Source organism: Chrysochloris asiatica, unplaced genomic scaffold (genome assembly GCF_000296735.1).
Source record: "Chrysochloris asiatica unplaced genomic scaffold, ChrAsi1.0 scaffold00011, whole genome shotgun sequence".
Lineage (NCBI taxonomy): Eukaryota > Metazoa > Chordata > Mammalia > Afrosoricida > Chrysochloridae > Chrysochloris > Chrysochloris asiatica.
This window is the reverse complement of record NW_006408529.1, coordinates 493,231-519,142: the sequence shown is the minus strand read 5'-3', so window position 1 is coordinate 519,142 and position 25,912 is coordinate 493,231. Positions and strand designations below refer to the sequence as shown.

The 25,912-nt window shown below is 35.1% G+C and overlaps 1 protein-coding gene across 1 annotated transcript in view; it reads left to right on the top strand.

Moving 5' to 3' along the window:
- LOC102831657 (neuronal membrane glycoprotein M6-a-like) overlaps positions 1 to 22,847 on the top strand; it is a 209,932-nt gene extending 187,085 nt beyond the window's left edge. Inside the window, exons 4-7 of the mRNA XM_006834409.1 lie at positions 5,236 to 5,389; positions 18,365 to 18,441; positions 18,978 to 19,043; positions 20,729 to 22,847. Coding sequence (XP_006834472.1) covers positions 5,236 to 5,389; positions 18,365 to 18,441; positions 18,978 to 19,043; positions 20,729 to 20,881 — 450 coding nt within the window. The 3' untranslated portion in view covers positions 20,882 to 22,847. The remainder of the gene's footprint in view (positions 1 to 5,235; positions 5,390 to 18,364; positions 18,442 to 18,977; positions 19,044 to 20,728) is intronic.
- Positions 22,848 to 25,912: the final 3,065 nt, after the last annotated feature.

Genomic DNA, 25,912 nt, shown 5'->3' with positions numbered 1-25,912 from the left:
GCTGACCTTAAAGTTTGCAGTCCGATTCGTAACCACTACGCTACCAGAGCTCCTTTGGATATATAAAAGTTAAATATGTCCATGAAGAAGGACATTATACTTGATAAAATTGAGGATCAATGAAAAAGAAGAAGACCCCCATGATGATGGACTGACACAGTGACAATAGAATGGGCTCAAATGTAGCAACAGTTGTAAGGATGGCAAAGAACTGGGCAGTGTTTCATCTATCATATATGGGGCCTCTGGGTGTCAGAACTGCCTCAACGACACCTAACAACAGCAACAACAACAAAATTGCTTATGTCTGATGGATTTTGGCTGAAAGCAGAGAATATCAGAAAGATGTTTACCTGTGCTTTATTGACTACACAAAGGCTTTTGATTGTGTGGATCATGCAAACCATGGACAACATTGTGAACTGAGTATTTCAGAACACTTATTAGGAATTGGTTGTTCAAACAGAACATGGGAACACTGAATGTTTTTAAATTAAGAAAGGTGTGCAACAGGGTTGTATTCTTTCACCATACTTATTCAACCTGAATGTTGAGCAAATAATCTGAGATGCTGGGTTATATAAAAAAAATGTGGCATAAGGATTGGAGGAAGACTTATTAACAACCTGTTATATGCAGATGATACGACCTTGCTTGCTGAAAGTGAAGAAGACCTAAAATATTTACTGATGAAGATCAAAGAGCACAGCCTTCGCTATGTATAGCATCTCAATGTAAAGAAAACAAAAATCCTTATCACTGAACCAATAAACAACATTCTTATCAACAGAGAAAAGATCGAAGTTGGCAAGGACTTCATTCTTCTTAGATCAACTATCAACACTCATGGAAGCAGCAATCAAGAAATCAAACAACGTATTGCATTAAGCAAATCTGCTACACATGGCTTTTTTAAAGCGTTGAAGAGCAAAGATGTCAGTTTGAAGACTAAGGTGCACCTGACCCAGGCCATAATATTTTCAATAACCTTATATGCATGAAAAAACTGGACAGTGAATAAGGAAAACCATAGAAGAGTTGATGCCTTTGAGTTATGGTGTTGGAGGAGAATATGGAAAGTGCCATGGGCTGCCAAAAGAACCAACAAATCTGTGTTGGAAGACGTGCTGCCAGAGTGCTCCGTGGAGGCCAGGTTGGCCAAACTTCATCTCTCATACTTCAGACACATTGTCAGGAGGGACCAGTCACTGGAGAAGGATATCATGTTTGTTAGGGTAGAGGGTCAAAGAAGACCCATAGCAAGATGGATTGGCAAAGTGGCAGTGTCAATGGGCTCAATCGTGGCAATAATAGTGAGGTTGGCCCAGGATTGGGCAGTGTTTTGTTCTGCTGTGCATAAGGTCGCTATGACTCAGTACCAGCTGGATGGCACCTAACAGCAACAACAAATCTTCAAACGTTGTTGTTGTTAAGTGCTATTGAGTCAGTTTAGACTCATAGAGACCTTGAATAGATTTTCACAGAGGTGGCTAGCTTTCAGTTAGCAGTCTAGTGCTTATCCTACAGCACCAATTTAGAATCTTGTACCAGTGAAGAAACTGAAATCAAATTCTTCACTATGTATATGAAGTCTGCAAAATTGGTTTTTCTAAGTGAAAAAGCCAGTCCTATGACAATTATTTCAATATGTTAAAGCATTATAGTGGTATGCAACAGAACATTTTAGAATATGATGAATATGCCATTTTCATGTCATGTGCAGCTCATCCACTTAATTTTGTGAGACATAGCAAAATGAATTGTTGTCCAGAAACAGCTGATTTTTTTTTTTTTTCTACTGTTTGGTTATTCTATACATTTTTTTTTTTCTCACTTCTGCTCACCAATGGGCATTTCTTAAAACATATATAAAAAATTGTTAAGTATTAAAATGACATTCTAATACAAGTTGTAAACACATACTGCAGCAACTAGTACAATCTTGGAATCAAGATGCCTTAGAAAAGATTGCTGAATACCTTACAGGAAAAAGAAATATAACAAAAGAACTAAAAGCATAACACAAACATTATAGGGTATGTATTTTATGTTGGTTATTTGGAATAATATATTGCAGCATTTTCATTGAACAAGCCAAGATTCAGAAGTAAATTTAAAGACATGCACAAATATTAACAGTCATTAACAACATATTTAAATAAATTAAGAGTTTTAAAAGTTGGAAAATAATGCCAAATACTGATTATCAAGCAAGTTTCACAATCAGAGAAATATTAGAAGGAAAATGTAATGACAGAAGTACTAAACGAAGTATCAGTGAGTGCCAGAGATCAATTTTGTGTAACCACATATGATACCATCTTTGGTACTGTTGAATCTTGCATGAAAAGACAAGTGAAAGTATATGGAATTCTTTCAAATGGATTTTATTTATTAAAAAATGTGGGTATATGTGATGGAGAATGTATGAGTCATCAAGGAATTTATTTCAGGCTTACACTGATGCTTAAATGCAAAGTTTTATGGAGAAATGCAGCGATTTTGTTCTTACAGGAGAATCACATTTAAATATTCAGGAAACATATTTTATTCATGTAAATATGTATGAATCCACAAAATAAGATAAAATATAATATTCAGCTCTACTTTTTGAAACTGTTTTACACATATTCCTGACTTTAATAATCACAAAATGCACAACAGAATGTTCAGTTCTGTGCCTTAATTGTTTCAAAATACCTCAGTGTACAACAACGATTAAAGAAAGGCTCAATTCATTACCCAATTGATTTTCCTTAATGCATATGAAGGTAAGAATTTTTGGTCAGTGTAATTGCTGTGAAGTAATTGGAAACAATTTTAATAACAAAGAATAGAAATAAAATGTTTTTATTTATAGCATGTTAGATATGAAAGATTTAGCTAAAAATAAAATATAGTAATTTGTGGTAATATTTTTTATTATATTTTCCTTTATGACATCTTTTCATTTATTAATTTATAACTGTAGCATTTGTTACAAAACAACCATCAAAATGGAAAGTATGAGTTATTTAAAGCAAAATTGGTTAAAGTTAATTTTTCATTATGGAAGATCAACAGAACTTTACATTCATTGATTGTTGAAATAACCAAGTTTACTGACTCATTTTATTTGTTGTGAAATATTTATCAACAAAAGCAACAATAAATTCAATAAAAAGTTTATATGCCAACTCATCTCATTCTGCTAAAATAGTATATGCTACTTTTATGTTTCATTGCTAATAAAGTCAGATTTTTATTTTAAAGTTTCATCATAGGCACCTAAGACATATACACATATATGAGTTATACACATGCATGCATATTTTTGACTTATTCCCATATAACTCACATATCCTGCTTGTATTATAAATAAGCATAGGAAGCCACACCACAGGATTACATAGTTTATGGCCCTCACATGCCTTAATCTGGCCTTGAGTGAGTATTGCTATTTTTCATCTTATTTGCAGAAAGAAGAAATAAATGAATAAATCAATCAAATATTTTTTAAAATGGTCACAAATGTACTCTAAAAATGCTCTTCTGACTATTTTTTCTACAAATTACCTGTGTTTTGCTAGTAGACAATATAATGATTATAAGGTCAAATACAGAGTAATGAAAGAGAAGACTACTTTTATTCACTGATACTGAGAAATAACCAGCAAGATTCAGATGAAAAAAAGATCAGAGGTGGAAATTGTGACAAAACTGTTGTGGGTGAACTTATTTGGCTACTCTTTATGAGTGCTCTCAATATTAATTTCTGATGCTTGAATATGATCAATACCACATTGGCAGGATAATTTGACAACTCTTGTGATGTTGTCCATAATTCTTTATTTCTGAATGGTGTTTATCTACATGGACACTTTATATAGTGAGTTATTTCTATGACAATGACAAATAAATGATGAAATTGAATGGCATACGACTCCCTTTGAGAAATGTAATAAATTTAGATCAATGTGAAGATTTAACCCTGCATATAAACCTTAGGGTTTTATACTGGCTTATATTCAATCTTTTCATTTGTATATAAATCCTGGTGTGGCACTGTAGATTAATGTTCTGGGTTGCAAGGTCAGTTTGAACTACAAAGTCGGTGGTTCAAGCTCACCAGCCACTCTGAAAACCCTATACAGGTTTGCTGTGGGTCAGAGCTGACTCAATGGCACTTAACAACAACAACAGTTGTTGATACATCTGCTAGCTTAGAACATTAAAGGGGGTTTATTTATATAAACAATTACATATATAAGTATTATATGGATATATATGCATACATAATATGGATTATTGTTGTTGTTAAGTGCTGTCAAGTCTATTCCAACCCAGAGCAACCCTGTATAGAGTTTCCAAGGAGCAGCTGGTGAGCTTGAGCCACTGACCTTGCAGTTCAAACTGACTTTGCAGTCTAGCACATTAACCCACAGTGCCACACCAGGATTAATGCTATTGATAACTGATTTGTAATAATATTTATGCATCCATCTTTCACCAATTATTAATCTACGCATCGAGACAGGTATCTAATTTCTCATCCGGCAACTAAGGCATTCTTTGACTAAAAACTCCCATTAAAACAAGGATTATAAACCACCTTTTGTTTTTAAAATATTAAAAATATTTCTGAAATAAAGAAGCTAAATTAATTTCAAACCTAGAAAAGTATTTTATTATGCTTCCACCACAAAAATAAAGTTGGTTTGCAAGAAAGAAGACTTAACATTAACACAAATGATCCTATAAGATGAAATGGAATTGGAAACACATGTCATCATATATTAAAATGGTTTGTGAATCACCGCATTTATAATGTTAAATCTAAACATGTTTATGTACTTTAAATATTTATGTTATAAAAATGACATCAGATGAGTATAATATAAGCTTGTTGACAATATTTTAAATTATTTGGAATTCATCACAGTAAAATTCCTTATTTTCTAAAGTTTGAAAAATGTGTGGAGAATGATTTTTAAGATAGAGACATGAATGTAGCCGTATTAAAATGCAAATGGATTATTTCTTCCCTTGTGCATAAGGTCCTCTGCCAAGATGCAATTTTCCAGCAGATTTATTCTAATAGCCCCTTATATTCACCTTTTTACAATCTTTCGTTCCATAGTTCCTATTAGTATTATGATAATGATTTTGTGTTCTACTGTCTTTAAAACTACTGTAGGTTAAAGAATTTTTTTTTCAGTAGATTACATGTTCTTCTCTCTACTTTCTCTGTTGCAGTTTATTATGCTGACGTACCTTTTCATGTTGGCCTGGCTGGGAGTCACGGTTTTCACCTCACTGCCAGTTTACATGTACTTCAATCTGTGGACCATCTGCCGTAACACCACTTTAGTGGAGGGAGCAAATCTCTGCTTAGACCTTCGTCCATTTGGTATGTAGATATTGATTGCTAGTTTTGAACACCCCATATTGTATTACAGAAGTAACTGCCTTTACGATAGTATAAAGTACTTTGGAACCATCATTACTTTTTCTATCAAACAGGCAAATCTATAATTCACTTTTAAGACACACTTTTTAAATTTAAATAAGTAGGGATTCTAGGGTGAGTAGAAGTTGATCCACAATATGAACATATATAAATGCCTGTATAAACAGGTTATCAGATTACATTTCCTTGAATTGGTAGGTTATAATTTCAGTTTCTCTTTTACGACTTCTTGGTTCTTTGCCAAATTGTCAGTACCCCTTTTAGTCCAACCATAATAAACAGTATAAATTCTGAATTTCAATAAGAGTTATGTACTTCATTGTCTTTTGTGATGAGAAATTAAAGAAAAAAAAACAGTGCTTAATAATAAAGAAATCAAATAATAGTAAATAAATGAACAACTGTTTTGGTTATTCTTTTTGAGGATTAAAGTTTGTTCATATATGTAGAGAGACGTACAATGAATGGATCATTTTCTAAGTACTTTATATATGTTAACTTGTTTAACTCGCACAGCTCTGTAGTGGGTGTCATTTTTATCATATACATATATGTATGTGTGTGTATTCTACCTTTCGTACATATATGGAAACTGAGGCATTGGGAGGTCAATTGCCTTTCCAGAAATTATACCATTAGTGAGTAGAAGAGCCAGGATGCAAACCAGGCTGTCTAGATGGTCTAAATGTTTTTCTCTAATGAGGTTTTCTCAGACCTCAGGTAAGTGGGAAATATTGCTCTTGGTGGTATGTAAAGGCCTTGTGGCTCTATGAATATACTATGGATAGAATGCAGGATACAGCATAGTTATTCTATAGATATAGTGGCACACCAACTGCCAAAAGAAGTCTTCCAGGCTCCCTGCAGTGTGATTCAAGTTAAAAGCAGGATGATCTGCAGCATGGATTAAGTTATTGACAAAAAGGTGAGACTATATGAACAGCTCTTATTTTAGGAATGTTTTACTCTTGGAAACTTGACCCTTATAAATATAGGACAAACAGATCTCAGCAAATTTTGATAGAGATCACTGGAGAACAGCTCCTTGGGAAATCATGGCACTGGGTTCAATCTATCTGCCTCAATGAGTTATTTTATTCTGCTGATCCTAGAAGTTAAAATTAAAAACAGAAATATGGCCAGCCTCTCAGATAAGATTTTGAGGTAAATATAGGAACACCAGCTAATTTTGAACTTCAGATAGCAAGGATATTTTAAAATATATGTCTCAAATATTGTTATATAGGACATATCTACACATAAAAGAAACTTCCCAAATATTGTATGAATGTTTTATATAAAACCTTTTTGATGTTTACCAAAAATTCAAATTTAACTGGAAGTCCTATTTTTTATTGATAAATTTGTCAAATCTACTCTTAGAGCCTCACTTTTCTTACAAGAAAGGGTCATCACTGAAATAAATGGGGACTGAGGTCTTTTTTAGTGTGAATGGTCTATATTTCCAAGATTACATCATAGTTTATAATATTTACAATTCGAAGCATTTCGTTTCTTCTGTAGTGGTTAAGAGAAAAATTGGTGAAATAGGATATAACACTGTCAAAGCTTATTTTAAACTGAAAAAAATACTGGGTAACTCTAGAGAAATATTTGACTTCTAAAAAAAAGGCAAAATAATCTTCAAAAGATGACATGTTTTCACTATGTTGTTAATTATCAAAGTACTTGGGTTCTTGTGATGTCAAAATTAACTCTTTTTTTCAGACGTATAATTGAGATTTAGACTACCTAATGTATGTAAGGAGTCCTGATGTGGCGCTGTGGGTTAATGCACTGGACTGCTAAGTCAGTTTGAACCTCAAGGTCCGCAGTTCAATCTCACCAGCTGCTCCTCAGAAATCCTATACAGGGTCTCTATGAGTCAGAACTGACTCAACGGCACACAACAAAACAGTGAATGTGAGGAGTCCTGATCTAATGCTGTAGGATAAGCACTGGAAAGTTAACCATCAGTTGCTTGTCAGAAAAGCTATTCAGAACCAACTTGACAATACTTAACTGCAATAATGACAGTGTATGTGAGTCCCTATGGCATAAGTACAGAATATGTTTCAAGATCCCAGAATGTTACCAATGTACTTCATTAATCACCAATACAGTTGTCTGATCTGAAATAAATGGAATTCTGAAAGGTGAAGTTAATTTTCTAAGGATACAGGTATTTAATAGCCCATGCTGAGATAGAAAGTTATGTGTCGTGAATCTTGGTGCATTCACTTCTCTAGTCAACAGCTTTTCAAGTAAAATTTTAGAACTTTCTTCATCATAACCCTAAATAAACCATTAGTTTATACAGTAGAGAGACTAATGTCCTCCCTCTAAATGTTTTAAACCACCTAATTCCTGAAACCTGTGAATATGTTCAGTTACATAGTTACATGTCAAAGAGAAATGAAAGTGGCAGACAGAATTGAAGTTGCTAATCAACTAACTTTAAAATAGGGAAATTATCCTGGATTTTTTAAAAGGTTTTCATTGTGAATTGAGTGATAGTTTACATGGCAGAACATCGGTTTTACAATCATCCTATCATATTTCATAGCAACCCTTTGCACAGCAGAACAAACACTACCTGGCCTTGGACCAACATCACAATTGTTGCCACGCTTGAGCCCATTGATGCTGCCATTTTGCCAGTCCATCTCACCATGGGTCTTCCTCTTTTCCTCTCACCCTCCACCTTACCAGACATGATATCCTTCTCCAAAGATTGCTACCTCCTGATGATATGTCTGAAGATGAAGTTTAGCCATCCTGACCTCCAAGGAGCACTCTGGCTGCACTTTTGCCAACACATGTCTGTTGGTTCTTTTGGCAGCCCATAGCACTTTCTATATTCTCCTCCAACACCATAACTTAAAAGCATCAATTCTTCTACGGTCTTCCTTGTTCATTGTCCAGCTATTGCATGCATATGAGGTTATTGAAAATACCATGGCTTGGGTCAGGTGCACCTTAGTCTTTAAGCTGACATCTTTGCTCTTCAACACTTTAAAAAAAAAGTCCTGTGCAGCATATTTGCCTAATGCAATATGTTGTTTGATTTCTTGACTGCTGCTTCCATGAGTGTTGATAGTTGATCTAAGGGGAATGAAGTCCTTGACAACTTCAGTCTTTTCTCTGTTGATAAGAATGTTGTTTATTGGTCCAGTAGTGAGGATTTTTATTTTCTTTACATTGCGATACAATCCATACCAAAAGCTGTGGTCTTTGATCTTCATCAGTAAGTATTTAAGTCCTCTTCACTTTCAACAAGCAAGATTGTATCATCTGCATATCATAAGTTGTTAATGATTCTTCCTCCAGTCCTGATGCCACATTTTCTTCATAGAACCCAGCTTCTCAGATTATTTGTTCAGCATACAGGTTGAATAAGTATGGTGAAATAATACAACCCTGTCACACACCTGTCTTAATTTTAAACCATTCAGTGTTCCCATGTTCTGTTTGAACAACTGCCTCTTGGTCCAGGTACAGATTTCTCATGAGCACAATTAAGTGTTCCAGAATACTCATACTTCACAATGTTGTCCATAGCTTGTCATGATACACAATCTAAAGTCTTTGCATAGTCAATAAAGCACAGGTAAATATCTTTCTAGTATTCTCTGCTTTCAATCAAGATCCATCAGATATCAGCAATGACATCCCTCATTCCACATCCTCTTCTGTATCCCACTTGAACCTCTGAAAGTTTTCTTTCAGTGAATGCTTGCAGCTGTTTCTGTATTGCCTTTAGTAAAAATTTACTTGCATGGGATACCAAAGATATTGTCAGATAATTTCCACATTCCATTGTGTCACCTCTCTTTGGAATAGGGTTCCACATTCCACTCATGCTCATCTCCCTTGATGGTCCTATACTATAAGATTAACTACTCCCTCTTTTTTGTTAAAAAACTTCTGCCTTACAGTTGTCATGGTAACAATTGTTAGAATCTTATCCCAATCTCCTTTCACCAGACCCAACTAGACAACATGAACTCTATTTAGTGGGTATTCTACTTTCCACCACACACTCTGAAACTAAACTACCCTCTTGAAAACTTGTAAGCCAGTCACTTCATGTCTTTATTGCCACCCCCCCACCCCCTCATTTTTGGTAGCCAATGTCTAAGTTGCCTGTCCCTATAAACCCTGTGTACAGAAGGGATAGGATTGATCCTGGATTATTTTTAACTGCTGTATGTAATCAAAGGAGCTCTGGTAGCGTAGTGGTTACGAATCGGGCTGCAAACCGTAAGGTCAGCGGTTCGAAACTACCAGCCGCTCAGTGGGAGAAAGATGAGGCTTTCTACTCCCATAAGATTTACACCCTCGGAAACCCTGTACAGGGTCGCTATGGGTTGGAACCGACGGCACTTAACAACAACAACATGTAATCAAAGGAGTCCTGGAGTGGTATATGGGTTAGTGAACTGGACTGCAAGGTTGGTTTGAGCTACAAGGTCAAGCTTACCAGCCACTTCTTGGAAACTCTATTCAGAGTCGCTATGAGTGAGAACTGACTTGATGGCACTTAACAGCAACATCAACAACAATAGCAATGCAATCACAAAGGACTTTAAAAGTAGAAAAGGAGAATCAGTTAGAGGAATATTTGACTAAAGAAGACAGGTAGAAAAAAAATGTAATGTTACAGTATTTGTCGATGGGAAAAAGGGACCAAAACTAAGGGATGTGTGTGGCCTCCCTATAAACTGAAAAAGGCATGGAATTGGATTTTGTTTTAGATTCTCCTGAAGGGAATGCAGTTTGCCAACACCTTGATTTTAGACTTCTGCCCTACAGAACTGAAAAAGAAGGAATTATGTTGACATAAACTACTATACTTATGGTAATCTGTTACATTGTTGTTGTTGTTGTTGTTGTTGTTAAGTGCTGTCGAGTCGGTTCCGACCCATAGCGACCCTGTACAGGGTTTCCGAGGGTGTAAATCTTTACGGGAGTAGAAAGCCTGATCTTTCTCCCGGGGAGCAGCTGGTAGTTTCGAACCGCTGACCTTAAGGTTTGCAGCCCGATTCGTAACCACTACGCTTACATTATTTAATAGGAAATAAATACACCCTCTAAAACCAGAGTCCATGATTTTATTTTATTTATTTATTTATTTATTTATTTTTTGTGGCCTTGTATACTGGTGCTTCAGGATAAGCACTGGTCCTCAAGGTTGGTTTGAACTTCAAGGTTGGTACTTCAATCTCACCAGCTACTTCTCCAAAACCCTATAAAGGGTCACTATGAGTTGGCTCTGACTCAATGTCACTTAACAACAAATACATACTTTACCATTGTAGTTTTTCTTCTGTCTTCTTTATACTTCACCATCATAGTGTTATCTATTCTGCCAGCAACACTGCTTATCTAACCTTTCTTCTCTAATATCAATTATCATTTGCCATATGATCTAACATATTTGCACATGCCATATGACCTAATATTTACAGAATGTAAAGATTTTTGAATGGCCATATGTTATTTACCAGAGTCCACCTTCTAGTCCCCAAAGACACATGTTTTCCCCATGTGCATAATACATTCACCCCATTCCAAAGTCCAAAGTTTTCATTCCATTACAGCATTAACTCAAGGTAAAAAAAAAAAAAAAATCACTGTCTAGAGGGTAATGGAATCCTAGTGTGGTGCTGTAAAGTAAGCACTGGACTGCAAGGTTGGTTTGAACCACATGGTTGGTGGTTCAAACTCACCAGCCACTCCTTGGAAACCCTATATACAGTCTCTATGAATCAGAACCAACAGAACAGCAACTTACAACAATAACAACATAAAAGGGAAACATATATTAACTTAGGTGAAAAAGAAAGTAATATACAATAAGAAGGAAGTCAGCAAAAAAATGATGATGGTAGGGGGACACATGGGGAGGAGTAAGAGTTAAAAGCCACAGAAGTAAATACTACTATTTACACAATCCTGTAACAACTGTGATCTCTAACAATAAATGCAGAGATAGACACACAGGCTAAATGGGTGTGAAAGAGAGAAAGGAAGTATACCCACAAATATATATAAATGCATACATGGCAGAGAATATCTGTATATGAGTTTTTACCTTTCCTGAAAATATATTCTTGCATGTGAATGTGGTGGAAAGTTATGAAAATTCTTATACATAACCAAACACCTTGAGGTAATAAGTTTCTGGTCACGGGGGTTCACAACCATAGTATCAAGGAATACCAAGGCTAATTGGAATAACATAGTCCACAAAGACAGTGCTTTACATCCTACTATAGTGAATAGTGACTGGGGTATTAAAAGTTTGTGAGTGGCCATCTAAAGCACAACTATTGATCTCTCCCTATCTGGAGGAAAGAAGAGCAATGAAAATTGAAGAAACATGGAAAATATCAGTACAACGTACTAGTTGACCATGTGAACTTCAATCTCCATGACACTAAGGCTAGAAGAATTACATGATGATTGGTTACCACTACCAACTGCTCTGAAAGCGATCACATTTGAAAATCCTGAGTAGAATCGAAGAAAAATATGGATCAAATCTCAAAATCACATAAAAGACTAAGCTTACTGATCATATGGAAACTGGTGAAAACTCAGGATTATGTCCTTTAGTCACCCTTCATGTCTGAAGCTGAATTCACCCCTGTGTGGCTCAATTTTCAGCCAAACAACAGATAGGTCTATAAGGGAAACAATAACACTAGTGAGTAACACACTTTAGAATAACCAATCACTTGAAATTAAGAGAGCAATATTGGCAAAATTCAGAAGGGTAAGGAAAGAAGGAGAAATGGAAACAGGACACAGAGAGAGAGAGTGAAATAAGTGATGTTACATTGAAGGGATTGTGATCAATGAAATGAAACACAACATGTATGAATTATTGAACATAAATCTGATGATCTATACTGTAAGCTTTCACTCATTTCACAATGTTGTTTGTTGCTGTTAAGTGCTGTTGAGTTGGTTCCTACTCACAGCAACATTGTATAGGGTTTCTCAGGAGCAACTGGTGGGTTTGAACTGATTTTTTATACTTAGCAGTCCAGTGCTTATCCTACAGGGCCACTTCAGGACAAACAAAATCTCATCTAAGTCTCACCAATAAAACCTGCTTGTCTGATTTCTAAAAGTAGTGTGCTACAGCAAGTGTAGTTATTAATAAGGCTGTTCTTTGAGCCTTAACACTGCTTTCAACATGGTAATAACACTTTATCCAAATGTTGCTTTTCTGCTGTGGATGTGGAAAATGTAAAAACACTTCTTAGATGTCATGAAACATTTAAACATTGGCTATTATGGCTTTCTGTTTATCCCTTAACATAAAATATTGTACTGACTATATGTTTAGGAACATATTATTTGCCCTCCAGATAGTATACTTCTAATAAAAATCCTAAAGTGCCCTGTTGGTGTAATCATTAAGTGCTCAGCTGCAAACTGAAAGTTTGACAATCTGAACCCGCTTGCTGTCCCATGGAACAAAGATGTTGCATTCTGTGATGATAAAAACTATAGGCATGAAAACCCTATCTGGCAATTCTGCTCTGTCCTGTATTGTGGCTATCAGTTATAATCAGTTTGACCGCAGTGAATAATAAAAATTTTGAATACACAAAATCATGTTACTCTCAAGTGGCATCAGAATAAAAAAGAATCTCTTCTCACATTTTGGATTATATTCAGTATGTTGTTGTTATGCACTATAGAGTTAGTTCTGACTCATAACGATCCTATACTGGGTTTCCAAGGAGTTGCTGGTGGGTTTGAACCACCAATCACTGGGTAGAAGTCCATTGCTTATCCTACAATGCAACACAAGGACTACATGTTCAGTAAAGTCATTTATTAATATTCATAATAAAAAGGAATTGAGTGGGTAAGGAATTACTTTGAAGCAATTCCTGTTATTTTTCTAGGTTGTGCCTTAAAAAAAAGATGGTATATTTTCTCTAAACAAAGCAAAAGACTTCAATCATGAGAACTGTCACTATATAATGGCTTCTATACTTTTTAGTAGAGGCATGCATCTCATTATGGATTCCAAAGTAAATAATAGAAATAAACATTTCAAACAGACAGTGAAAAGAAGAAGCATTGCATAATAGAGTTGATAAATTTCAAAATGTGTAATCATATTAGGATTTTTCTCTATGCCAGAATGAGCCATGAGATAGTTTTAATTGCATTTCCCAGGCTAATGAAAATTATTTGTTGTCTTGCAATTATATGGACGATTATTTGATAAAATTATTGCATTAGGCAAATCTGTTGCACAAGACCTCTTAAAAATGTTCAAGAGCAAAGATGTCAGTTTGAGGGCTAAGGTGTTCCTGACCCAAACCATGATATTTTCAATAGCCTCATATGCAAGTCAAAGATGGACAATAAATAAGGAAGTCCACAGAATAATTGATGCATTTGAATTATGGTTTTGGAGGAGACTATTGAAAATACCATGGATTACCAAAAGAACAAAATAATCTGTGTTGGAAGAAACATAGCCAGAATGCTCTTTTGAAGCCAGATGGCCAGACTTCATCTCTCATATTTCAGACATATTATCAGGCAAGACCAGCCCCTGAAGAAGGAAGTTATGCTTGGTAAAGTGGAAGGTCAGTGAAAAAGAGGAAGACCCCAAACTAGAAGGAGTGGCATAGTAACAGCAACAATGAGCTCAAGCATAGAAAGATTGTGAGGTTGGTGCAGGACTGGACAGTGTTTTGTTCTGTTGTGCATAATGTTATTAGTCGGTACCAACTTGGTGGCACCTAACAGCAATAACAACAACAAATTTAATAAACTAATGGCAGTGGTCACATGTTTATCTTAGTAAACTTGAATCCTAACATTTCAAAACTGCCCCCCATTCATTATTTCCAAGATTTTAAGCTATGCTTCACTAAAACTTAGAAATTTGATGAAATTAAGGACAAACACAGGTAGAAACTGGTCAAAATCAGGCACACTTACTTACAGCCTTCTACAACCCACTTCCTGTCTTGCTCACCCACACATATTAACTAGAGCATCTTTCTTTTGTCTGATTTCTAATAAGTCCTTTCCATTAAAATTTCATTTCACATATTCATTCCTATTTTACGATAAAATGTTTATTTAACACTTGTGTTTAGACTTTGATCAGTTATGAAAGAAACAAAAAAGTCTTTGACAAAAAAATCAAGTTTAGCAAACCCTGGACCATCGATCTGCCTCATCATCCCTTCTCTAAAGAATGCAGTCATGACCTGGGAATAATGCAGTAGTTGCTCAAGATAGAGTGGATTTCAGAACTGAGTCTACAAATCTGTACTTTTAACCTTAGTCCATCCAGTTCAAAAGGGCATGTTATGTTAGAATATAAACTATTGCTTTGACCTGCCTTTTAGTTGAGTCCATCTCATAGTTGTCCTGAATAAAGTTCCTGAAACTGTGAATCATTAAAGGAAGCAGAAAGTGCCATAGTTCTAGAGAACAACTGTTGGGTTTGAACTGTTAACCTTTTGGTTAGCAGTCCAGTGCTTATCCTACAGTGCCACAAGCACTCCTTACAAACATATGCATTCACTATTAAGAAGTCATCTTTGTATATGAGCTATGTGTCATTTGAATTATAGAACTATAATTTTATTTCTGCTAATAAAAGATGGAATACACAGAAATCAAATTGACTTCATATGTGAGAAGAGATAGTGGGAAAACTCAATATCATTGGCTAAACTAAGACCAGTGGCAGATTGTGGAACAGACCATCAATTCCAAGTTCAGGCTGAAGCTAAACAAAATTAAAACAAATGCAAGAGAGCCAAAATATGACCTTGGACATATACCACCTGAATATAGAGATTATTTGAAGAACAGATTTCATGCATTAAACTCTAAAGACTGAAGACAAGAAGAGCTGTGGGATGACTTCAAGAACATTATACAGGAAGAAAGTAAAAAGTCATTATGAAGATGGAAAAGAACGAAAAGACCAAAATGTATGTCAGAACAGACTCCGAAAGTTGATCTGCAGCACAGAGATGCTAAACTAAGTGGAAGAAATGAGGTGGTAAAAGAGCTGAATAAAAAATTTCAAAGGTTAGCTTGAGAAGACAAAGTCAAATATTATAGTGAAATGTGCAAAGACCTGGAGTTAGAAAACCAAAAGGGAAGAACATTTCTCAAACTGAGAGAACTGAAGAAGAAATTGAAGCCATGACTTACAATACTGAAGAATTCTATGGGAAAAATAAGGAACTCTGGTAGCATAGTGGTTATGAGTTGAGCTAATAACCTCAAGGTCAGAAATGTGAAACTATCAGCTATTCCATAGGAGAAAGATAAGGCTTTCTACTCCTGTAAAGTTTTAAAGGCTCAGAAACCCTATACAGGGGAGTTGGAACCAACTCCACAGCATAATTCAAAATATTGAATGATATAGAAAGCATCAGAAAAAATGGAGGGCATATACAAAGTCACTGCACCAGAAAGAGATAGTTGATATTCAACCATTTCAAGATGTAACATATGATCAGAAGCCAATGACTGTGAAGGAAGAAGTCCAAGGTACATTGAAGGCACTGGCAAAGAACAGGTCTCCGGGGATTGATGAAACACAAATTGAAATATTTCAATGAACTGATGAGGCACTGGAGGCACTTACTCATATATGCTAAAAATTTTGAAAGACCTGGCCAACAAATTATAAGAGATTTGTATTAGTGCCTATTCCAAAGTGAGGCCACCCAATGAAATGTGTAAATCATCAGGTAATATCATTAGTATTACATGCAAGTAATTTGTTTCTGAAGATAATTCAAAAATGGCTGCAACAATACATTGACAGAGAACTACCAGAAGTTTAAATCAGATTCAGATTAGGACATGGAATGAGGGCTATCATTGCTGATGTCAGATAGATTTTGGCTGAAAGCAGAGAATAACAGAAAGATGTGTACCTGTTCTTTACTGACTATGCAAAAGTTTTCAATTGTGTAGATCATGAATAGCTATGGACAACATTATGGAAAATGGGCTTTCTGGAGTCCTTAATTGTGCTCATGAGAAATCTGCACCTAGACCAAGAGGCAGTTGTTCGACCAGAACAAGGGAACACTGAAAGTTTAAAATTAGGAAAGGTGTGTACAAGAGTTGTATTCTTTGACCATACTTATTCAGTCTGTATGTTGAGCACATAATCCAAGAACCTTGATTATATGAAGAAGAACACTCCATCAGGTTTGGAGGAAGACTCATTTGGAGGAAGATCAATATGCAAATGATAGAACCTTGCTTGCTGAAAGCAAAGAGGACTTAAAATACTTACTGATGAAGATCAAAGACTGCAGTCTTCAGTATGGGTTGCACCTCAATGCAAATAAAACAAAAATTCCTCATTACTGGACCAATAAATAAAATTGAGATAATGGAGAAAAGATTGAAGTTGTCAAAGACTTCATTTTGCTTGAATCAACCATCAACCCTCATAGAACAAGCAGGCAAGAAATCAAATGATGTATTGCATTTGACAATTCTACTGCACAAGACCTCTTTAAAGTGTTGAAGAACAAAGATGTCAGTTTGAGGACTAAGGTGTGCCTCACTCAAGTCATGCTATTTTCAATAACCTTATATGTCTGTGAAAATTGGTCAGTGAATAAGGAAGACAATAGTAGAATTGATGCATTTGAGTTATGGTGTTGGAGGAGAATATTTAAAGTACCATGGACTTCTAATAGAATATGTAAATCACTGTTGGATGAAGTACAGCCAGATTGCTCCTAAGAAGCCTGGATGGCCAGACTTTATCTCTCATACTTAGGACATATTATCATAAGGGACCTGTCTCTAGAATAAGACATAATGCTTAATAAAGTGGAGGATGGGAGAAAAAGAGGAAATCCCCCAAGATGGACTGTTACAGTGAAAGCAGCAATGGGCTCAAGCACATCAAAAATTGTGTGATTGATGCAGGACTGGGCAAAGAGTTCATTTCTTTTCACCCTATAAAGCATCATAATGTCTGTTTATTTTTTTAACCTCCATTGTACCTTGCAAATTTCATGATAAAAATTTATGTCCCTAGCAGTGGTACTTCAACTGTCCAGGAACCACCAAGAGGTTTTTATTACCTCAGTGATAAATTTGTAGTAATTATGCAATGATAATTTATAGCAATCATAGAAACAGGAAAATATTGTAGAAACCAAGGCATGAGATATTGGTGGATTGATCCAGGACAATAACAACAAAATTGTATGTTAACAGAGATGTGGTCTGATTCTGGATATATTTTGAAGATGTTGTTATTGTTGTTAAGTGCCATTGAGTTGGCTCTGCCTCACAGTGGCCCTGTTTAGGGTTTCTGAGGAGTGACTAGAGGTTTTGAACCACCAACATTGTGATTAGCAGTCCAATTCTTATCTTACAATGCCACACTAGCATAAAAGCATTTTTCTCATTGCCAAAAAAATATAAACTAATTATTTTAATACTAACAACAGTTTTTTGCCAGCTGAAAAAAAAAAAAAAAAAGGAATACTGAATTCAGCATAGTCCAGAGTGTAATTACCAAAATAATTGTGATGTCTGTACCATCACATTAATGGATCAAATCAATGAACTAGCTAAAAGTTATTCTGAAACTCTGATAGAAATTCTGATTGATAGATTTACTTGAATTCAGACTGAAAATGTTTTAAATTTCATGAATGTCAAATAGCTTTGTAGCTTCTATTCATAATTATTATCCAACATAATGGAAATGAAGACCTCCATTTCTAATGCAATGAAAGCTAAAGAAGAATTGTTCCTGTATAACATAAAGTAGAATTTTCTAAAATTTGATCAGCAAAAGTTCCTTAGTCTCTCACTTGGCTCTTGAAAACATAACACTAAACTATAATGTTCTACATATTGTAGGAATTGTGACAATTGGAGAGGAAAAGAAAATTTGCACTGTCTCTGAGAATTTCCTGAGGATGTGTGAATCCACTGAGGTGAGTGTTTTTACAGCCTTAAATGTTGTCAGAGTTTTAGCATTCCATTTGGTATTTGAAGAACATATAATTATATCTATATTACATTTTCCCTTTTTTTTCTTTCAGAGACAATATTTGCTTGCACAAATGTTATGTGGGGGGTGGGGGTGGAATATGAATATGTGTGAAATGCTGCACATATTTCAATACAATTATAATTATGAATAATTTTATGATTTCTAGAAACTTCCACATTTTAATATGCTTGGAAAATTATAAAAACTATCTTTAGAAAGAGACAGCATAGTTACTGTTGTTATAATATTACTGAAAACCATCATTATCAATCATGATTTCATCTTTATCATGAAATTTTTCTAAAATGATGCACCTGAAAGAATTTAAAAGTTTACAAGAGAAAAAGCAATTTACTCAATTAGTTTTGTCAAAGATGCAAAAAGTTCTTATTCATAAAATACCAACAGATTTCCTGACATCTCTTCCACAAATGTATAATCCTGACACATTTTGCTTTTCTATGGTTTCCTCTGTAGCTAAACATGACCTTTCACTTGTTTATTGTGGCACTTGCTGGAGCTGGAGCAGCAGTTATTGCTATGGTAAGACCTCAAAACTCTGACATTTTATTATTCAATTTGTATTTCAAAGTATTGTATTTGTGAAGTTGATAAGTTTCCTGTAGTTTCTGAATTTCATAACAAACACATTCACTTTAATATCGGGTAAAAATTGAAAAACAGTGACAATAAGGGACTATTATCATTGCAATGGAGATAAGATTTAGTAATCTTCTTAAGGATTAAAACACTCAGTGATATTGGTAACAATGACAAAAATTAAGATGATTAAAATTTTAGACATCAGATTGCTATTAACATAAAGCATTTTTTGCAGCTAAATTCAACATGATATTCTGAGTGCCTAATGAAATTATAAACTTTCATTATCCTTTTTCCCTCCTTAAAAAAGAGCATAAAGATACTATACTGAGATTATAAAAATTGGATTGATGTATGTTTCTTAAAATACATCTCAGTAGTTTCAAGTTATGTCTTTTATATCTAATTTTCTTTGAAAATTTGAGAATAAGTCCTACTTCAATCCATCAGGTTTTAACAGGGGGCTTGAAAATTTCTTATCTGCCAGATCTTTCCTTTTCTTTGTAACTCTCCAGGAACTCCATTGTTGTTGTTGTTGTTAAGTGCCATCGAGTCGGGTCCGACCCATAGCGACCCTGTACAGGGTTTCCGAGGGTGTAAATCTTTACGGGAGTAGAAAGCCTCATCTTTCTCCCGCGGAGCGGCTGGTAGTTTCGAACCGCTGACCTTAAGGTTCGCAGCCCGATTCGTAACCACTACGCTACCAGAGCTCACCACCTGTGAACATTGATCAAGTACTTTCAGTATCAATCATAGCTTTGGCAACTAAAGTTTTCTGTTCTTATTTTTTTTTTTTTATCCTAGCAGACAGTAATATGGATGTCTACAAAATTTTCAGTAACTTTAAAGCTGTCATACCCAGTTCAATATTTTGAAAATCAAGATTTCTGGATTTATTTGATAACTTTTATTATGGTGGCAATACATTGTCTAGCATATTGATGAAGGAAATACTGTTTAATTTTTTTAAGGCATTCTTACCATTTTTGTCAAACACTAAATTTAGGAAAGATGAGACAATGCTAATGAGGCAAATCATTAGCAATGCTAGTGTGCTAATGAGGCAAATCAGCTCAGTTTTTGAAGTGACCTCATAAACATATTTATATTAATTAGGACCTGATTTTGTTTTATTTTAAATATTTTTTTAATACCTAGCAATTCTATTTCAATGCAAAAATCAGTTTTCAAATGTCTTGATAACTTAAATATTGCTCAATATTTTAAATTTAGTGAGTATAACTTCTACATTTTGTTTGTTGTTATTAAGTGCTGTTGAGTCAGTTCTGACTCATAGCCAGCCTGGGAATATATTTTTGGAATCTGGGAAGCTTATTAAAATCCTGTTGGTTGATAAACTGGAGGGATCAAGATAGAACATTAACTGACATATGAGTGATGCTAATATTATTAGCTAATATTTCTAGAAACCTTTGTTGAAAGTATTGATAAATACTTTATACATGGGATCTTACTCAATACCAGAATCTAGCAACTATCATAAATTTCCTTTTTGGTTCCACTTGTAGTTGGATATTTCCAATGTAAGTAGATATTAGACTATTTTTTTGCTGATAGTATACTTGAACAGATCTCCATTATAAGCTCTTTTTGTCTTTGATCAGGTTCACTATCTTATGGTTCTGTCTGCCAACTGGGCCTATGTGAAAGATGCCTGCCGTATGCAAAAGTATGAGGACATCAAGTCAAAGGAGGAGCAAGAGCTTCACGACATCCACTCTACCCGCTCCAAAGAGCGGCTCAATGCATACACATAAAGCCACACTCTCCGTTCTACCATTTGAATGCTTTGGTGTTTAACTAAAGGTCATCCAACCTCCAACCATTGATAAAACAAAATGAAAGTGCTTTTCATCAATGATGTGTAGGGTGACTTATGAATCACCTGATTACAATTCTTTGTTGATTAGCATTTGTTTTACTGAATTCGTTAAATTGGTATTATCACATCTCTTCTACAAGCTCCTATCCAGCCTTTTTTTTTTTCTTTCTTTTGATTTCTCAAAATCATTGAATAGTCCTGTAAAGTCAAAAATACTAGCATTGTCAAATGCAGATATTTGTTGGATTTTTAACCACTTCCTATGTGTTATGCATAACAATTTTTGCATTCTTTCTTATGTTTTTGAAAAGAAAAAAAAATATCTTTTTATACTTTTTAGTTTTTATTTCGGTAACTAGTTTAACTACAGGTAACCTTCAAAGGGACCATTGTACATTATGAACATTCGACAGCGAAGACATCATGATGACTCTTCTTGAAATATGGATATTTTGTCTCAAGATCAGAGGCCACATTACTGCAGGCCCTGGTTAAGATTTTCATCAATCTAAGGTGCAATTTCTAAATTTGTAAGAGTAGGTAAAAAAAAAAAAAGTGCTTCTTATCTTTGTTAACATTGTATTTTCCTTGGTGTACTTAAAAGTTCTATCTCTCTGATTACTCATATTTATGTTGTGGGCATGTAGAACCAGTGATGCCAATGCATGGCTAGTTGCCTTTTTAAGATTATGTCACCAGGCTTACCTTTCAGAAATTAGTGTTGGACAAACTAATGGAAATAGAATCCGTCGTTTGCAGAAGAATGATCTCTTGGTGATAGTAACAGTGGCTGGATTGGAACTTTTATGCTAATATGGAAAGTTCAATGACATTTTTGAAGGTGACATATTAAACATAAGCACACTAACCCTTCAGAAGTTGCTTTACCTGCTTTAAAAGTTTTAATGGATTGCACCTCTGTAAACTATTCCTAAAGTGTGTATGATATATTTGAAAAGGCTTCCATTAATATAATAGCTTTGCTTGCAGCCTTCCAATCTATGTTGGTTTACCTGTAGTGATTTTAAGTGTGGGCAGAGACCACAATAGAATGTATCATTTGAAAGTGTAGTGATATATTTGTGTTTTCATTTTGAGTAAGTCATTTTAAACAATTGTTCATTCATATTCATTTATAAGAAGTACCTGTATCAAAGACATTAAAAAAAAAAAGTCAGTATTATTGGACCAAATCCAATGTTTGTTTTAACCCTGGCTTTCTTCTTTTGATTATTTCTAATGCTACAAGAATGCTGTAAAGTGTCTTTTAAAATGATGTAGCCTGACAAGACATTTTTGTCAGTTATAAAAACTAGGTAGTATTGTGCACTGATTTGACCATTGTGAAATCCTTTCTCAGTGTAAGTGCATTTCTAATAAAATTTATTGAGTGAAACAATCTTTGTACAATGGCTAGTCATGCATCATCAATAATTTTACAAGTTCTTGTAGTAAGTAGAGGGGTAGAGTTCTCTGTGGCATGATTATGCATTCTATAGAATTTATTTAATTAATTTGGGGTTGGTTTTGCTTCTTTTTTCACACTTAGCTTATCTTACTGGCCGAACATTTTCCTGATATACGCAGTATAACATATATTCAGCGAAACTATTAGCGGGCTTCTTTCAATTCTATATTATAGTGCTTCAGTTCTGTGTCCTAACAGTTTGTGATGATTTTTAAAACTGTCTTTTAAACTTATGTAATGATGTTGACACTTTTGGCTTTTTTTCTGGTATTAGAGTTTGTATTTTCACAGAGTGCTTTGTAGCAGGCATTAAAATTAATCTGTTTTGTACATAACTGTGCCAACAGCTTGATGGTGGCGTTTTTGAAATGTAGAACAAAGTGCTTGCAAAATGTAATAAACACACTTGTGTAATTTGTGTACTTATTATTAGTTTCTGCAGTGGTTTTTGTTTATTTCTTTGCTTTTGTTTATTGCTCTTATGTGTATGCACATACTTTCGAAATGAAATAGACTCTATTTCCTTAGAATTTTTATTTCAATGGTACTGACCTAAATTCAAAAGTCAGTGAGAATCCTATGTGTGATCATACAGCATAGGAACGTTAGGGAAACAAGGAAAAAATGTAGAAAAGGTAATGACTTTGGAGGTAATTTCGCTTAGCAAGTAGAAACTACTCTCAAGTTGCTCTGTTTCTGGCCTAATTTCTTTCTGTCATTTAGTATTTTCCTTAGTGCAATCCAAACAGAGAAACCAAAAGACTAATATAGTTCAGGGAAAAAAAAAAAAGTATTTCTTGGTTTGCCTCAAAGTGTCAGCGTGAGAGCAAAAAACTGAAAAAAAAATTATCAAGCATTTTGTTTGTTTTGATCCTAGTTTCTTTGGGTCCAATTATAAGTGATTTGTTGTTGTTAGGTGCCACTGAGTTGGTTCCTACCCCATCCATGCACAACAAAACTAAATACTTCCATCTACTGCACCATCTGTCTATCCATCTTGATGGGGATCTTCCTATTTTATGCTGAGACTCCACTTTTCAAAGCAAAGTATACTTCTCCAGGGACTGATCTCTCCTGACAACATGTCCAAAGAATTACAAAGTTTTGTCATCCTTTCTTGTAAGGAGCATTCTGACTGTAATTCTTCCAGACAGATGTTTGTTCTTCTGACAGTTTATAGACAGTTTCAATATTCATATGCAATACCATAATTCACATGAATAGATTTTTCTATGGTCTTCCTTATTCATTATCCAACTTTCACATGTATATGAGACAATTGGAAATACCATAGCTTAAGTCAGGCTCACCTTAGTCCTCAAACTGAGCTGTGCTCTTGAACACTTTAAAGAGGTTTTATGCAGAATATCCATATAGTGCAATATGTCATTTGATTTCTTGACTGAGGCTTCCTTGAGTAATGATTACAGATTCAAGCAAAGTGAAGTCTTTGACAAATTACATCATGTCTAAATTCATCATGATGCTATTAATTGATGCAGTTGTGAGCACTTTTGTGTTCTTTACATTGAAGTGCAATCCGTACCGAGGGCTGTGGTCTTTGATCATCATCAGAAAGTATTTTAAATCCTTTTTGCTTCCCACAACCAGGGTTGTGTCATCTGAATATTGAAGGCTCTTAGTGAGACTTCTGCTACTCCTGATGTGACATTATTCTACATATAATCCAGCTTTTTGGATTATTTGCTCTGCATACAGAGTAAATAAGTATGGTGAAAGGATACAACCCTAACACATATCTCTTTTGATTTTAAACCATCCAACATCCCTTTGTTCCATCCAAACAACTGCCTCTTGTTCTATGTAGAGTTTCCTAATGAAAACAATTAAGTGTTCTGGAATACCCTTTCTTTGCAATGTTATCCATAGCTTGTTATGATTCACAGAGTCTAATAAACCACAAGTAAACCTCTTTCTGGCATCCTGGTATGGCACTGTGGGTTAATGCGTCAGACTGCAAAGCCGTTTGAACTGCAAGATCATCGGTTCAAGCTCACCAGCTGCTCCTTGGAAACCCTATGGGTCAGAATTGACTTGATGGCACTTAGCAACAACAACAAAGCTCTTTCTAAAGTGTTTTAAAGTGTTGAAGAGCAAAGATGTCAGCTTGAGGACTAAGGTCTGCCTGACCCAAGCCATGGTATTTTCAATAACCTCATATGCATGAGAAAGCTGGACAGTGAATAAGGAAGACCATAGAAGAATTGATGCATTTGAGTTATGGTGTTGGAGAAGAGTATTGAAAGTACCGTGGACTGCCAAAAGAACTAAAAGATCTTTGTTGGAAGAAGTGCAGCCAGAGTACTCCTAGGCCAGGATGGCCAAACTTTGCTCTCATACTTTGGACATATTGTCAGGAGGGTCCAGTCACTAGAGAAGGATATCATGTTTGGTAAGGTGGAGGGTCAGAAAAAAAGAGGAAGACCCCAGTGAGATGGATTGGCAAAGTGGCAGCATCAATGGGCTCAAGCGTGGCAACAATTGTGAGGTTGGCCCAGGACCAGGCAGTGTTTTGTTCTGTTGTGTGTAGGGTCGCTATGAGTAGGTACTGAATCAATGGCACTCAACAACTACAAATCTCTTTCTGGTATTCTATGATTTCAGCCTTGATCCATCTGATGTCAGCAATGATATCAGAAGTTCAACATCCTCTTCTGAATCCACCTTTGAGTGATTTTCAGCAAAATTTTACTTGCATGTGTTATTAATGACATTGTTCAAAGGTTTCCAAATTCCTTTGGGTCACCTTTTTTTGGAATGGGCACAAATAAATAACACTCTTCCATTGATTGACCAGGTTAGCTGTTTTCCAAATTTCTTAGTATAGATGAGTGAGCAGTTCCAGTGCTGTGTCAGTTTGTTGAAAGATTTGAATTTGTATTCTGTCAATTACCAAAGCCTTGTTTTTGCTAGTGCCTTCAGTGTAACTGTAGGTTAATGTGCTAAACTGCACAGTCAGTTTGAACTGCAATGTTGGTGGTTCAAGCTCTCCAGTCACTCCTTGGAAACCTTTTAGAGTATCGGTATGGGTCGGAACCGACTTGATGGCACTTCACAACAACAACATTTGTTGTAACATAGAGTTCTTCCTTCAGTACCATTGATACTTTTCTTTTTTATTTTATTATTTTTTTAAGTTTGATTGTAAATTGAGTAATAGTTTACATCAGAGAACATTGTTTTTTCACTCATCATTTCATTGTAATTATTATAATCCCCTCTGTGCATCATCATTCAACAGTATTTGCTTCTATTCCCTCTGTTTTATTCATTTATTTTTTGTTTGTTGAGGGAGGAGGGTATGTACACAAAAACAATCAGGAATATATAATCATTTAAACAACCAAGGGACACATTCTGCAAACCTGCCTCTTGGCTGCCAGCACACAAGTCTTTCTCTTTCCATGAGTCTAGAGTCCTCAGCTGTTCTATCTTTCCATGTCATCATTTCTGCTGCCATCTCTGGTGCCACTGCTT